The sequence below is a fragment of the Oncorhynchus tshawytscha genome, linkage group LG32 (genome assembly GCF_018296145.1).
Source record: "Oncorhynchus tshawytscha isolate Ot180627B linkage group LG32, Otsh_v2.0, whole genome shotgun sequence".
Lineage (NCBI taxonomy): Eukaryota > Metazoa > Chordata > Actinopteri > Salmoniformes > Salmonidae > Oncorhynchus > Oncorhynchus tshawytscha.
Window position 1 is genome coordinate 3,975,745 of NC_056460.1, and position 17,140 is coordinate 3,992,884.

General features: G+C 42.6%; 1 protein-coding gene across 2 annotated transcripts in view; it reads right to left on the bottom strand.

The window, feature by feature from the left end:
• The window catches only part of LOC112230439, a 29,420-nt gene that overhangs the window by 1,939 nt on the left and 10,341 nt on the right, over positions 1-17,140 (bottom strand). Inside the window, exons 7-19 of one of the 2 annotated variants that reach the window (XM_042310779.1) lie at positions 12,965-13,118; positions 12,533-12,675; positions 12,340-12,433; positions 11,906-12,058; positions 9,997-10,146; positions 9,595-9,804; positions 8,527-8,679; positions 5,509-5,726; positions 5,140-5,323; positions 4,792-4,950; positions 4,362-4,499; positions 4,167-4,232; positions 436-2,151 (exon numbers count right to left, since the gene is read on the bottom strand). In XM_042310779.1, the coding sequence (XP_042166713.1) occupies positions 460-2,151; positions 4,167-4,232; positions 4,362-4,499; positions 4,792-4,950; positions 5,140-5,323; positions 5,509-5,726; positions 8,527-8,679; positions 9,595-9,804; positions 9,997-10,146; positions 11,906-12,058; positions 12,340-12,433; positions 12,533-12,675; positions 12,965-13,118 (3,514 nt within the window). In that variant the 3' untranslated portion in view covers positions 436-459. Of the gene's footprint in view, positions 1-435; positions 2,152-4,166; positions 4,500-4,791; positions 4,951-5,139; positions 5,324-5,508; positions 5,727-8,526; positions 8,680-9,594; positions 9,805-9,996; positions 10,147-11,905; positions 12,059-12,339; positions 12,434-12,532; positions 12,676-12,964; positions 13,119-17,140 lie in introns of both variants that reach the window. The other variant, XM_024396750.2, reaches the window with a different exon arrangement.

Below are 17,140 nucleotides of genomic sequence, written 5' to 3' on the forward strand. Positions count from 1 at the left end.
ACGTTTGACCTCTGTCATTGCCAACAAAGGGTATATATACAAAGTATTGAGAAACTTTTGTTATTGACCAAATACTTATTTTCCACCATAATTTGCAAATAAATTCATTAAAAATCCTACAATGTGATTTTCTGGATTTTTTTTCTTCTCATTTTGTCTGTCATAGTTGAAGTGTAGCTATGATGAAAATTACAGGCCTCTCTCATCTTTTTAAGTGGGAGAACTTGCACAATTGGTGGCTGACTAAATACTTTTTTGCCCCACTGTATTTACTTAGGCTACACTTTGCAGTATGAAATCAGCTGGTTTGTGTGTAGAAATATTAATGCAAGAATGTATGTATATTACACTATTGCAGATGTATTGTGTGTGTGTGTGTGTTATGAGTGCAGATATATACAAATATAAGATGGACACTTTTGTTGATCTAAATACCTTGTATTTTTGGACCACAGTAATTCAAGGCGCTCTTTCCCGGTCTATGCCATTCCAAATATCCTCCAGCTCCTCTTCCTCCTCCTCAAACTGCCAATGATCAGGATGAATATGATCTGGTTCTCTTTTGGGTGAAGTTTCTTTTTCCAATACCATCATTGGTGCGGAGCTGTCGGAGCACACGCAACAGTTGTCCTCAGAGCACACAATGACTCGTCCAGACCTGCGCACACCCATCCATGTGGAGTCTTCAGACACAGTAGACAAGACATTGATCTCTACAACTCGAAGTGCACTTTGGAAAGTGAATTGCCTCTTTGCAGAAGGGAAGTATATGTGGTTATTGAGGTCTTGAATCTTAGTGTGAACACTTAAACAGTTGTGCTTGTGGTTCTGTGACGGTTCAGTGCGGGTGTGGTCATGCACCGAGCTGCTGCAGTTTGGTTCAGTGCGTTGCTTGATCGAGTCCAAAATGGCCACTGGAATAGAAATCTCAACCTTATCCTCATCGTGGATACCAACAGTGCTGGAGAAAATGTTCTCATGTCCAGCAGCAAGGGCAGGACTCCTTGTGACGCATCTTAGGTCGTGATAGACGTCATCTTTCTCAGGAAGCGAGATACACTGAACCAAAAGAGAAACGGACTCTGCACTCACCTTCTGCGAGTCCTGCCTTGCTGTTTCGCAGCTCCTTTCCTCTTTTGGACTGAGGGTGAAAGTATGACCAATCACTTTGTGAGTCTGACTGAGTGTGTTTGAGTCTGCCAATTTGTATAGATTCAAAGGTGAACCATTTTGACCAGCAAAGTCTCCTGTTTTGCAGATACTTTCCTCCCCTGGACTGAGGGTGAAATTCTGCCCAATCACTTTCTGAGTTAGATTGAGTGTATTTGATCCTGGCGGTCTACACAGAATCGAAGGTGAACCATTCGGACTGTCATGTTCCCCATCAGCTTCAAGATGCCTTTCCTTCTCTGGACTGAGGGCGAAAGTCTGTCCAATTACTTTGGACGATGCGTGAGTCTGACCGAGTGTGTTTGAGATGTACAGATTCAAAGGTGGACTGGCATGGTCCCCATTGGCTTCAGAAGGCACTTTCTCTGTTGTGAGGTCTTTTGCACCTATCTGTGAGATTTTCCCCCAATCCTTGGGTAGGTCAAAGCTCAACATCGACCCAAGGGGGATAACGCCATAGTGGCTCTTGTCTTGCCTAATGGTGATCTCATTGGGCCCATGCAAGAAATGCCCCTGGATGGTAGGAACGGTAGGAATGCTTGACGTGTCTGAAGAGTTTCCATCTATGACACTCACCACAGAATTATTTTTGATATACAGTTGGAGTTCTGTATTAACTGGACTCCCTTGTTTGGCATGGCATTCCTTCTTATCCTCCAGTGGCCAGGTGTAGGCTCTGTGCGTGGCGCCGATGGGCACGGTAGTAACCCCCTCCGGCTTGGGCATTCCGACAATGCCAGTCACAGTGTGCCTGTGTGTAATTTTCTTCCTCCTCTTCATCGGTCCCTTCAGGTTTAAGGTAGAGGTGGAACTGGTTCTGGGTAAGGTGGGGAGCAAGACAGTCCTGACTTGGGGTATGAAAGTGGCGTTGGTTGAGCTTGTGGAAACGGTGGTCGACACGTGGCTCGTGTCTGTGATATGAGGCGATGCCACCTCTTCAAAAACAGGACTTCCATCTGTGACTTGCAGATAGGTGCTCACCTGAAAAAGATTTAGATAATTGGATGTATTAAAATACAAAACTCTTCAAAATGAGACTTTCATTATCCTTGAAGTTAAATGCTTATGCAACCATGATCAAAGACATCTTAGATTAATTTACGAAGAACCAATTTGATACTCGTGCAAACTTTATGAAATATGTAGTTGATTCTGTAGGAAAATACTGTACGTTATTTTAAGACATTACTTCAGCTGCAAGCCTTCAAAGTGGGATCACACATTCTGCAAAACTTATCAAAATCACATGGAGATGAGGTGGTCTCATACCCAGCTGCAGTGGCAATGGCTTGACCATGACTAATCCACTGAGTGTGAGCCAAGTTGATGAAACACCACTTCTGGAATGGGGGACCTTACAGAAATCTTACAGCACATTCCTTTACTAATAGCTGCCCTAGGCCATTAGGATCAGCTCTCCCTATCCCAGTCTAAAGCTTTTTAAGATAAACACAATAGAAATGTGTCTGAAAGTCCTGAGGTTCTGCTAGATGTTTTGTGTTAAAATACACTACATGGCCAAAGGTATGTGGACACCTGCTCGTCGAACATCTCATTCTAAAATCATGGGCATTAATATGGAGTTGGTCCCCACTTTTGCTGCTATAACAGCCTCCACTCTTCTGGGAAGGCTTTTCACTAGATGTAGGAACATTGCTGCAGGGACTTGCTTCCATTCAGCAATAAGAACATTAGTGAGGTTGTGCACTGATTAGACCTGGCTCGCAGTTGGCATTTCAATTCATCCTAAAGGTGTTCGATGGGGTTGAGTTCAGGGCTCTCTGCAGACCAGTCAAGTTCTTCCACACTGATCTCGACAAACCATTTCTGTATGGACCTCACTTTGGGCACGGGGTCATTGTCATGCTTAAACTGGAAAGGGCCTTCCCCAAATTGTTGCCACAAAGTTTAAGTTAACCAATCATCTAGAACAGAGGTGGGCAACTTCAATTCTCTGGGGCCTGATTGGTGTCACACTTTTTCTACATCCCTAGCAAACACAGCTGATTAATCAAATTGCATTCTAAACTGAAGATCATGATTAGGTTATAATTGGAGTCAGGTGTGTTAGCTGGGGCAAAACTGTGACACCAATCAGGCCCCCGAGGACTGGAATTGCCCACTCCTGGTCTAGAGTGTCATTGTATGCTATAGGGTTAAGATTTCCCTTCCCTGTAGCAAAGGGGCCTTGGCTGAACCATGGAAAAACATTCCCAGACCATTATTCCTCCTCCCCCAAACGTTACAGTTGGCACTATGCATTGGGGCAGGTAGCGTTCCCTTGGTATCCGCCAAACCCCGATTTGTTTGTCAGACTGCCAGATGGTGAATGTGTGTGTGCAGCTGCTCGGCCATGGAAATCCATTTCATGAAGCTCCCGACAAACAGTTCTTGCGCTGACGTAGCTTCCAGAGGCAGTTTGGAACTCGATAGTGAATGTTGCAACCAAGGACAGACGATTTTTCCGCGCTTCAGCACTCGGCGGTCCGTTCTGTGAGCTTGTGGGGCCAACCACTTCGCGGCTGAGCCGTTGTTGCTTCTAGACGTTTCCACTTACGGTTGACGAGGGCAGCTCTAGCAGGGCAGAAATGTTCAAACTGACTTGTTTGGAAGGTGGCATCCTATGACGGTGCCACATGGAATGTCACTGAGCTCTTCAGTATAAGCCATTCTACTTCTAATGTTTGTCTACGGACATTGCATGGCGGTGTGCTCAATTGTATATACACCTGTTAGCAACAGGGGTGGCTGAAATAGCCAAATCCACTCATTTGAAGGGGTGTCCACATACATTTGGCCATGTTGTGTATTTGTGCTTGACAGTAGACTTGACAGTATAACATCATCGTACACGTTGGGTCAACTACCTGCTTACAGACATCTACAGCAACATAATTCAAATTTAACTGTTGTCCAAAACTTTGCATCCTCCCTTTTAATTTGGATGATGTTGTCTTGTGGTATGTAGATATGAATATGTGGTGATCTGTACTCACCCTATGCACAGGTTCCACTGCCTGCCTTGGCTCCACTGGCCCCTGTTGCAGACTGCCCCCTGGTGGCTGTTGGTCAAAACTGAGGATGAGGTTGATGCTGCTGCCCAGTGGGGTGACAGTAGCACCGGGCTCTTCAAGGATAATGCTGGGCGAGTTTACTGCCACAGCCAAGGGGACGTGTGGTGTGACGTTTACCAGCTTGGCAAAGTTTTCTCCATGGTGACCTATCCCCGGTTGGGATTTTTGTGGTCCTTCAAACCGGCTCGCCAGCATCAGCCTGTGCTTTGTGGACAGTCTTTCCGAGGACTTGTGTTCTGCCAGAGAGGATAGATTCTGCAAAGAAAACCAAAGATTTTGTTCAATAACTCCTATTTCAAGTATTTTTAAAATTGAATATCGTCAGAAAGCACTTGGTCTTCTATACACATTACACATGTATACAGTAGCTTCACCACAGCGATGTAGTTCAGTGCATTAAATGTGTCAAATTCTAATAGAGAACAGTGGTATTGTTCTGAAAGAATTTGTTATAACGAATAAATATCGTATTGACGTGAAAGCAGGGATATCCTTTTATTATTTATTATTATAATACATGTTTTAGGGGGTAGCAGGGATATCCTACCTGGGGTTGGCCTTGTGAAAATCTGGTTGCGTCTCCCTGAGGGGCATCACTTCTTCTTGAATCCCCTGACCTCTCCCGACCCAGCTGGTCTTTCTGTGCCCTCCAGTACACCAGGACCCATCCCAGCATGCTTTGCAGTTCCTCAGTCCTCTCCTTTATCTGTAGAAACAGTTGCCAGATATTTTCAGTCTCTTCTAATGGTTGGGTCATTTGGGGTTTGTGCAACTTGACTAGTTCCATTTTTAAAACAAGTGAAAGTACAAAATAATTTAATTAATCATAGTCTTTTCAAAGGTTGTGGTCCACAGGGCAAAATATGTTTGTGACCCCTGTTGTAAAATAACTCACAATATCTGCCAAGTGATGTCGCTCCTTGATAAGCTTCTGCCCAGCAGCAGCGAGCTTGTCAAACTCGTCAAACTTCTGCTCTATCCTCAGATGTAGCTCAGATGGAACACTCGATTCTGCCAATCTCCACTGCTGGGCTGAAGCCTCTGAGAAAATGCAAGTCTGTGTGTCCTCTGTCCATGAGCTGTATGGGAGGGAGGGAGAGGAGAGGGGGGGGGCTCAGTAGGTAAATTGGTTATTACAATAAGCATTCGTGAGCACTAAACATATACATGTACATTATTCAGGACAAAACAGGCGCAACATTCCAGTTGAACCAATTGTACCAAGAACAATATTTGACATCACACTGTATGTGTAATCCCTTACATCATCGCCAGGTAGGCCCTAAGAAAATCTTGCAGTTGCCGAAATTGTTGGAGGTTGCATTGGTTCTCTGCGATGCTCCAGCCCAACTCCTGCCAAGCTTGCTGGGTCGCATGGACGTTCTCCCCCAAAGCCCCTGCCATCTCAGGTAGGAGGACCTGTAGTTGCGAAGCCAGTCCCTCAATCTCCTCCACCTCCTCTTTTATGACCTGATAGTCCCTCTGAAAGAAGATCATACTGTATGTTTTATACTGTATGTGGAACAATTACACTCTCGCGGGTGAGTTGAATATTTTTGTATCAGAGTTTAAGCCTGACAGAGGCTCAAAACCAATCCAATCCAACTAATAACGCCTGTCATAATCTTATGATAGATAATGGACATAGGGTTGCATTCTGCTATGAAAACAAAATCTATATTTTTTTCTGGTCTTTCAATCTACAGAGGGACACCATGGCTAGTATGATTGAACTCATCATGTATCATGACTTGATAGCCAAGATTACACTATTGACAGCTTATGCTGGATAGTTTGAGAGAACTATCCTTTATTAAAGATGTTCGAAATTTTAACACGGGTGTAAAGTCTATGACTCTGAGATGAGATCTGACAATTCTAGAGTTTTTTTTTTTTAAATACAATGCTATGGAGCATTAAAGCAAGCTGAAGCATACACAATATCTCTGAAAACACTGGACTAAACAGTGCATTCAGAAAGTATAGAGACCCCTTGACTTTTTCCACATTTTGTTACGTTACAGCCCTATTCAAAAAATGTTTGCAAATGTATTAAATAAAACATTGAAATATAACATTTACATAAGTATTCATACCCTTTACACAGTACTTAGTTGAAGCACCTTTGGCAGCAATTACAGCCTTGAGTCTTCTTGGGTATGATGCCTCAAGCTTGGCACACCTGTATTTGTGGAGTTTCTCTCATTCTCTGCAGATCCTCTCAAGCTCTGTCAGGTTGGATAGGGATCGTTGCTGCACAGCTGTTTTCAAGTCTCTCCAGAGATGTTTGATCAGGTTCAAGTCCGGTCTCTGGCTGGGCCACTCAAGGACATTCAGAGACTGTCCCGAAGCCACTCCTACGCTGTCTTGGCTGTGTGCTTAGGGTCGTTGTCCTATTGGAAGGTGAACCTTCGCCCATTCTGAGATCCTGAGTGCTCTGGATCAGGTTTTCATCAAGAATCTCTCTGTACTTAGCTCCATTCATCTTTGCATCGATCCTGACTAGTCTCCCAGTCCCTGCTGCTGAAAAACATCCCCACAGCATGATGCTGCCACCACCATGCTTCACCTTAGGGATGGTGTCAGGTTTCCTCCAGACATGACGCTTGGCATTCAGACCATTCCGATTTCAATATTGCTTTCATCAGACCAGAGAATCTTGTTTCTCATGGTCTGAGTCCTTTAGGTGCCTTTTGGCAAACTCCAAGCGGGGTGTCATGTGCCTTTTACTGAGGAGTGGCTTCCGTCTGGCCAGTCAACCATAAAGGCCTGATTGGTAGAGTGCTGTAGAGATGGTTGTCCTCGTGGAAGATTCTCCCATTTCCACAGAGAAACTTTGGAGCTCTGTCCGAGTGACCATCGGGTTCTTGGTCACCTCCCTGACCAAGAACCTTCTCCCCCGATTGCTCAGTTTGGCCGGGCGGCCAGCTCTAGGAAGTCTTGGTGGTTCCAAACTTCTTCCATTTTAGAATGATGGAGGTCAGCCTCCCGAATGGCGCGGCGGTCTAAGGCAATGCATTGCAGTGCTTGAGACGTCACTACAGACCTGGGTTCGATCCCAGGCTGTGTCACAGCCGGCCATGACCGAGAAGCAGGGTTGGCAGGGTTGCGGCTTGGCAAGGTTGTGTTTCGGAGGACGCATGGCTCTCTACCTTCACCTCTCGATGGGACAGGACTGTAACTATCAATTGTCTATTACAAAGAAACATAAAAAATAAATAAATAGAATGATGGAGGCCACTGTGTTCTTTGGGAACTTTAGGTTTTTAAATCATTGTCAGCTCAAGCGATCTCATGCAAAACCCATTGCGTGACTATACTCCCAGACTAACGGCAGGACGTTAGTGGAGACCATCCCTTTACAGAAACACCGCATTAATAGAACAGAAATGTCTTACTATTAGTTAAGTATATAATCGTTAACTATTAATATCAAACAAATTTGAGATTTTTGGTTCCAACCACTGTGTCTTTGTGAGACGCAGAGTAGGTGAACGGATGATCTCCGCATGTGTAGTTCCCATGGTGAAGCATGGAGGAGGTGGTGTGATGGTACATTGCTGGTGACACTGTCTGTGATTTATTTAGAATTCCAGGCACACTTAACCAGCATGGCTACCATAGCATTCTGCAGTGATACGCCATCCCATCTGGTTTGCGCTTAGTGGGACTATCATTTGGATAATGACCTAAAATGCACCTCCAGGCTGTGTGAGGGCTATTTTAACAAGAAGGAGAGTGATGGCGTGCTGCATCAGATGACCTGGCCTGCACAATCACCCAACCTCAAACCAATTGTGATGGTTTGGGATGAGTTGGACCACAGAGTGAAGGAAAAGCAGCCAACAAATGCTCAGCATATGTGGGAACTCCTTCAAGACTGTTGGAAAATCATTCCAGGTGAAGCTGGTTGAGAGAATGCCAAGAGTGTACAAAGCTGTCATCAAGGCAAAGGGTGGCTACTTAGATTCTTCAAAAATATAAAACCTATTTTAATTTGTTTAAGACTTTTTTGGTTACTACATGATAGTAAAAATAAAGAAAAACCCTTGAATGAATAAGTGTGTCCAAACTTTTGACTGGTACCCTATCAGATGACAGGTCCTGGGAATCAAACCCACTATCCTGGCATTGCAAGCACCATGCTCTAACAACTGAGCTACAGAGGACCACATCCAAATCAAAAACTGTTCAGTCAACCTGACTCCTAAGTTCTTTGATGTCTTGGACTTTGATAGAGGGAATGTCCTCTTTTTAACACACATACATATACTGTATATACCTCTAGCTCATCCTGTTGCTCCTGCAGTCCCTCGAGTTCAGAACTATTGGGCTCACATCTGACCGCCATGTCTGTCTCAGTGTCCAGAATGTCCATGCTGAACTCTGCACACCTGGACAAGAGCTGGTTGATGCGCAGCTTCAGTGTTGATTGCTAGTAGAGGATAGGAGAGGAAAGGAGAGAAGAGAAGAAAGGAGAGGGGGCATTGCAGATTTTATTTTAGCCCATATGTAAAGAATGACTTTGTGCTTGTAGAGTTTCACAAACTGAACAATAGTAACAGAAAGAGACTGATTTTACTAGCATTGACTGGTTGAAGTAGTGTAACCAGTCAATGCTAGTAAAGTCAGGCTGTTTCTGCTACTATTGTTCAGTTTGTGAAACTCTACAAGCACAGTGTGCAAATTTGTGGTGTTTTTTATGTTAAAAGCAACAGAAAATAATCATATAATATATGCCATTTAGCAGACACTTTTATCCAAAGGGAATTACAGTCATGCATGCATATTTCACTTACGGGGGTTCCTGGAAACAGGAAACAAACCCACTATATCCTGGCGTTGCAAGCACCATGCTCTACCAACTGAGCTACAGAGGACCACATCCAAATAAAAAACTGTTCAGTTAACTCCTATCTGACTCATAAGTTCTTGGATGTCTTGACTTTGATAGAGGGAATGTCCTCTTTTCTCCACTGCTTCACCAAGATCCTCCAGGACCCCCACCAATTCCTCCATAGGGTGGTCCATGCACCCCTGGTCATCCATTTGTCCAGTAAGGGTCTGCCATGATACTCAAATAAATTATTCAGTATTTTGGTAGATTGTGGCTGTATTAATCTAATTGAGTTATCTGATGATAGAATTGGAGTGGGGTTAGCTTTGCCTGCAAGGCCAGTGACCATGTCTTGTTGAGGTCTAATGGGAGGTTTAGTGGGAGTGTCTGTATCTAGAAAAAAAAACACACCCCACCTTCCTTTTACGGAGGTTTGAGGAAACGGACTTGCAAGGAGGACATTAATAAAGTGGCATTGGAAAACCACGTGAACGGAAAAAGCTGAAACCTTACCTGTTCCTCTACCTCACAATGATCAAAGTTTTCATCCTGGTTAAGACACCTAAGCAGCTCTGTCAGCATTCCTCTGTCGTTTTCCTCCAATGTCTCAGAGAGATGCTTGACTTCTGGGACGCTCCAGAATTCCACGTTTTCCGTGGTTGCCCTGTATTCTGACATGCGTCCTTCGAGCCGATCCTTGTCTGTCTCATGATTGTCATCCCTCTACAAAGGATAGCATGGATTTGTCTTCAATACTGCATAAATTGCCCTCTGGGGACCAAAGAGTGTCTCAGAATAGGAGTGCTGATCTAGGATCAGGTACATCAATACATAACTGATCCTACATCAGCACTCCGACTTTGAGACACTATGAATACAGGCCCAGATCAGTATATAGACACCAATAATCAATACCTCCAAGTTGAGCCTCTCAGTGCTGTTTGCATCAATCATGCTTCTATGATGTCTTCTCCTCAGAACTTCCCATAGCGTCTCCACTTGGCCAAGGAGGTCCTCCATCTTCACACCACCTTTGTGCTGGCCTTGGGTTGACCCTGGCTTTTCCTGTACCAAAGCATGGAACATGAATCTTTGCTCTAGTCTATTATGTCATTTTGTAGGATAAAATAAAATATTTTCCATTTTAACAGTCACATTTATACATTTCTGAATTGTAAATTCTATTAGTGAATAGGAAAATCCTGATAATGAAAGTAATGTTCAATTTAAACCCTTTGCCAGAATTAAAGACCCCAACTCTGATAGCCCCTGCAAATCTCATCATACATATACTGAACAAAAATATAAACGCAACATGCAACAGTCAAAGGTTTCAATCAGTTACAGTTCATATAAGGAAGTAATTAAATTGAAATAAATGAATTAGATGAATGGGTTTCACATGACTGGAAATACAGATATGGATCTGTTGGTCATAGATACCTTATCAGAAGGATCAGAAAACCAGTCAGTATCTGGTGTGACCATTTGCCTCATGCAGCGCAACACATCTCCTTCACATTGAGCTGATCAGGCTGTTGATTGTGGCCTGTGGAATGCTGTCCCACTCCTCTTCAATGACTGTGCAAAGTTGCTGGATATTGGCGGGAACTAGAACACGCTGTCGTATTCCCAAACATTTAATCGTTGACATGTCTGGTGAGTATGCAGGCGATCGAAGAACTGGGACATTTGCATCATCCAATAATTGTGAACAGATCCTTGCAACACAGGGCCGTGCATTTTAATGCTGAAACATGAGGTTGTGGCGGCGGATGAATGGCACGACAATGGGCCTCAGGATCTCGTCATGGCATTCAAATTGCCATCGGTAAAATGCAATTTTGTTTGTTGTCTGTAGCTCATGCCTGTTGACATCAGCATAACAGCATAACCCCACTGAGACCATGGGGCACTCTGTTCACAACATTGACATCGACAAACTGCTCACCCACACAATGGCATACACGCTATTTGCCATCTACCCAGTACAGTTGAAACCAAGATTCATCCATGAAGAGCACACTTCTCCAGTATGTCCATGGCCATGGAAGGTGAGCAGTTGCCCACTGAAGTCAGTTACAACACCGAACTGCAGTCAGGTTAAGACCCTGGTGAGGATGACGAGCACTCGGATGAGCTTCCCTGAGACGGTTTCTGACAGTTTGTGCAGAATTTCTTTCGATCCCGCAGGTGAAGATGCCCGGTGTGGATGTCCTGGGTTGGCGTGGTTATACGTGGTCTGCGGTTGTGAGGCCGGGTTGGACGTACTGCCAAATTCTCTAAAACTACATTGGAGACAGCTTATGGTAGAGAAATGGACATTCAATTCTCTGGCAACAGCTCTGGTGGACTCTCCTGCAGTCAGCATACCAATTGCACTCTCCCTCACTCTCCTAAAACATCTGTGGCAGTGTTGTGTGGCAAAACTGCACATTATAGAGTGGCCTTTTATTGTCCCCAGAACAATGTGGACCTATGTAATAATCAGTGGCAACCCGTCATTCACGGCAGGTGGCCCACATTGCAAAAAATAATATTATTATTCTATTAATATTATAATTATTATTATTATTATTATGGATTATCTTGGCAAAGGAGAAATGCTCACTAACATGGATGTAAAAAAACATTATGCTCAAAATAAGCTTTTTGTGCATATGGAAAAATTCTGGGATATTTTATTTCAGCTCATGAAACATGGGTCCAACACTTTACATTTATATTTTTGTTCAGTATAAATTGCCCAATGTAAAACTTTCTGAATACGACAAGTACCGTCGCAAAGACGGCATATTATGCAAAGAAAAGCTACAAGACTTACTCCCTTGGACAGGTCGAAGCAAATCGTGTTCGAAACAACATTGTCCTCGTAAATATCAGCTGGCAGGTTTTTAGTCACATCTGGACCACACAGACTGGCTGTGTGGTGGCTGGGGGTTGACATAGCAAGGTTGTCTTTCAGCCATGACAGAGTCTTCAACCAAGAAACAGGAAGTGAGGAAACGTAAGAGGAAGAGAGAAAACAAGAGGAGGAAGTGACGTTTGGTTAACCCAGTGGGATGCATCCAGGCCCAAATTCAATCATTTGCAGATGAAGGAAAACTACAGTACACCGTATCAACGTTGTAAACCCCGTTAAAATCAACACACCCTGTTCATCTCGCGGACATTGTCATTGGATATTTACTCTAAAGTATTAGTACTGGTACTGTAGTAGCAGACCACAAGAAACACCAGAAATCAATCCATAGCTACCTTATCAGCAGATGTGGTAGAATTTTGCAACTGAGTACCAAGTTCTGATTGGCAATCTGGAGAACAAGTGTTCAAATGTGTTGTCTGGTCCTTTCTGCAAAGCAAGCACATACGTTAACTTAATGTTCTGCTTAAAGTGTCATCAACAATTTAATCTGGTTTCAAAAAACAAGAAGCTGATGAAAGTCTATACCCTTGCCTCTCCACACGCTGTCTTCCAATCAAGTCATTCAGATTGCTGGTGGTGTCACAGGAGACTCCGGCATAGCTTTTGAAAGGCTGTTCTTCAACTTGACAAACAGTCAGCTTCCTGGGGACACCACAGTCTTTCATGTTCTAAAAAAAAAGGAAATGACATAGGTCATTAGTAGGTCATATAATTAGAGTTAAAATGCTATTTCACAGAGGTATCAAGTACCACCTATTCTCATAACAGTTCACCCAAATTACACCCCATATTACAAAATTACATATTAGTTTTTAATCGACTGCTTTAAAGGTAAGGAAACCTATATGTAATGTTGTAATTTGTGTGAACTATCTTCATTTTGTCATTTGAGTTAACTATCCCTTTAACTACTTTTAAAGAGAATTTCCTAGTCATTTGAAAAATGGATCTGCTGACCTCGAACCCTTTGAGACGGTTCTGTTCCTCTTTGATGTCCTTTCCTATGGTCCTCTGGGCCTCATGTTCCGTATCTCTGGTTGGACTCAGTGAGCCAGGTTCATCACAGGAGAAGTCTATGTCAAAGGTGGTGGGCAAATCTGGCCACTCGCTCCTGCATGGCAAAACATTATGGGTTACTTAGGTGACCCTACCCTACTTCATCCAGAAGGCCAGTTGATACTCTCAGTGCTAGGTTCATTGGTAATGAAATAGAACAGTTAATGTGAGTGACTGGGCTAAAATCATAATAAAGCAAGAACAAGCTGTTGTTGTGATTGTGGTTTCGGATAGAGAACTAACTCAAAATTGTCTTGAGAAAAGTCACTGTCCGAAATGCTGCCAACAATAAACATGCAGAGGTAGTCATGTGTCCGGGAGTAGTCTTTTACAATGTACGATATTATGCTCATTCTCCACAGCAAACATTGGTGTACTGTATCCACCCCGGTGATATACTAGGGAAATTGTGTTTCCTGAGGCTTCTATTTTCAGCCCCACAAAGAAGATGAGAGAAAAGCATTGTGGTGTGGAGTGTTAAAATAAAACACATACTGCATTTTAGTGCTTTTAATGTAGGCAGATTGGAAACAAAGGGGTAGATAGATGTGGGGGAGAGGTCAGAAGGGTGGACACGAAGGTTGAACTCTGGACTCCAGGGCTGTGGTACATAGCGAAGGGAGTGATACCACTTAACCACGGCTTAGCACGTATTGTCATGCATTAGAGACAATATGTCCAAAGTGGATCATTTGTGGGAGCTGCGGGTGCCTGTTAATCAGTTTTACTGTATATTCTTTAGGGTTTAAGTCATACCCACAAGTTTGAGCACTCCTCAACATGTCTAGAGCGCTTCTGCTTGGAGACGTGTCACATGACTCAGAAATCCCAGGATGAACAACATTGACTGGATCCACCAGATAAGCTGAATTAGCTAATGACATGTTATGCAACCATGACAATCTGAACAGACAGAGGGCTTTGTCCTTGGAGAGACTGACTGGGGCTGGCAGGGGTATAAAGTAATGATGTCACCCCCCTCTAAAGGGGTGAGGTCATGGTTTCAGGAAAGTGCTTTTGTTTTTGAAAGAAACTATAAAATAGAGAGGGAACAGCTGGGAGGAGTCAGAAATCTTGGAATCAAAAAGGAACACTTTGTGTATGTCGTGTCTTGTCGGTTGTCTTTAATTCGAACGTTCTTTCTCGCTGGCGCCCGTTAAGGAAATCTATTTCCAGTTTTGACATAAGAGAGCCCATTGCCGCCCTTACAACAAAAATACAACGTTTGTGATACTGAAATGGGCACACCTCTCCACACAGATGCTTGGAATGTGGGTCATCTGTTTATATTTCAAAGGTTTGATACCCTAAAATGTTATGGTTCAATGGGTTAAGAAATGCATTCATGCCTCTGTAAACCATACAGTTTAAATCCAAAATCTGAGGTAGAACATTTGTAATTAAACTTCCAAAATGTGACTTTAAAGGCAGAAGTGCATTTAACCCACAATCGAATGACCAACATGGTAACTGACCAGTATACTTCTGTTCAATAAGCTTTATAAGCTACATCCGTTTGTATCCCTGGTCACTAGGCCATACCATACTTATGAGGCACCCTGCACACATCTGCTGAAGAAATTAGGAGCAGGTTTATCGTACAGTATAATCTCCACCCAAAATGTCTTTCTCGATATTCATCCATATCTCATTTTGGCACCAGCTCCTACACAGAACACATTCACTGTGACACAGGGGCTTGCGAAATCCATGTCATGTTTAAAGTTGGAGCATTGCATAATGCAAAGAGAATGTCAAGAATGAATTCCCCTGAATTGATTCCATGGCGATTATTTGGACAGCATTTGTTACGAGTGAAACTCAGACTGTGGCTTATTAGGGCAAGAATCATTTCAATGTCGGCTTCAGTTGCCATTAGGGCATTGGTTCTAATGCCAGAATGTCTTGTTAGTTACGCAACAAGAGTGTTAGTAGAAAAACAATCATCTTATTCACCGAGTATGGTTTCCATTTAATCCAATTGTAAACATCAAACCTTTTCATCTGGAATACATATTCCATGAGTTCATCCAGACATAAACTGTTAAGCAATGTTTATCAACACGTTGAAAAGTTCAGAGTCGACGTGTGGGTTGGGTCAAAAGGGCTGCCCATTTTGTATCATTATAGTGTAGCAACGGCTCACTAACTCAATTATTGGTGACCTCCATTGATGACTTTATTCAGCACTACCATATATAAGCGATTTAATGGAGGGAAAAATAGCAATGGTGTGATGTACTTAAGTAAAAATAAAAAATACATTTTTGGGGTAACTTTTACTTCACTACATTCCCGAAAGAAAAAATGTACTTTTTACTCCATACATTTTCCCTGACACCCAAAAGTACTCGTTACATTTGGAATGTTTTGCAGGACAGGAAAATGGTCCAATTCACACACTTATCAAGAGAACATCCCTGGTCATCCCTACTGCCTCTGATCTGGCGGACTCACTAAACACAAATGCTTTGTTTGTAAATGATGTCTTAGTGTGTCCATGGCTATCCGTAAGTAAATTTAAAAAACATACATTTTGCCATCTGGTTTGCTCAATATAAGGCATTTGAAATGTGTTTTTTTGTTTGTTTTTTTGATACATAAGTATATTTGAGCAATTACATTTACTTTTGTTACTTAAAACCAAATACTTTAAGACTTTTACTCAAGTTGTATTTTACTGGGTGACTTTCACTTTTACTTGAGTCATTTTCCATGAATACATCTTTTATTTTTTACTTAAGTATGACAATTGGGTACTTTTTCCACCACTGAAAAATAGGCTACAGGTAAGCAACCTGGTTGCCAGACTGTGGTTTCAGGAGCGAAATATACACAGTCTTCAATAAACCAATAGAGTTGAGTGATGCAAACACATCCTCACTTGAACATTTGAACCCTGCCCCTAATTTAAATTGTATTTGTGAGTGTTTATTTCTATGTTAATTGTATTCCATGGTTCCTACTTAACATACATTATTCATATCATGCCATAGTTGAGATCTGATTCCACCAATTCACCTGAACCAGTTAAGTGTGTAGTAATTGAGTGTTTGTGTCTGAATTGGTATTGGCTAAAGAGGTAATTGTAGGCCCCTCCCATTAAATGAGATAATGAGCTACAGATGTTTTAAATGTTTGTGGGAGAGTGTCAGTGGGGAAGAGAGGTAAGCAACGATAGACCAGTGAAGATTATTATTTTATTCTGGGGCTTAAATCTTTTAGTCCATGTTTTTACCATTTTAGCGCTGCCATTTTGAAGCCTGTTTTTGTATTTATATATTTATTGAAAATAAATCTCCCAATTTGGAAGAAACCGTTCCAGTTCTTTTAGTAAAACCCTTTTTATGTGAAGGGCATTGGCCAGCCCTGTCACAGTTAAATCAGGTGTTTCAGGAGTTATGTTACAACCAGCGTTCTCCAACCAAACAGGAACCATGTGTGAACGTTGCAAACATTCTCAAAATCCTTTGATGTTAGTATTTGATCTTACATTTATAGCAAATATTGCCATAATATATAGATACGATGATAGATGGCATCCTTGTAACACACCCCTAGATAATGCGATATTAGATCAGTGTTTCCCGAGTTCCCCCAACAACACACATTGTGGCCCTGGACAAGCACATCTGATTCTACTTAAGTAATCATCAAGTTGAATCAGGTGTTTTTGTCCAGGGCTACAACAAATGTGTGCTGTTGGGGATACTCAAGGCCTGGAGTTAGGAAACACTGTATTATATAATAGAAGGACTTTATAGGGTATCCTGAAATGGCACCCTATTCTCTATATAATGGACTACTTTTGACCAGAGTCGCATGGGCCTTGGTCAAAAATAGTGAACTACAGTATGTAGGGAAGCCATTAGAGCAAGGTTTCCCAAACTTGATCCTCGGGACCACAAGGGCTGCACATTTTGTTTTTTTGCCCTAGCACAAGACAGCTGATTCAAATAATCAACTAATCATCAACCTTTGATAATTTGAATTAGCTGTGTAGTGCTAGGGTAAAAACCAAAATGTGCACTCCTTGGGGTCCTGAGGACCAATTTTAGGAAACGCTGCATTAGAGAA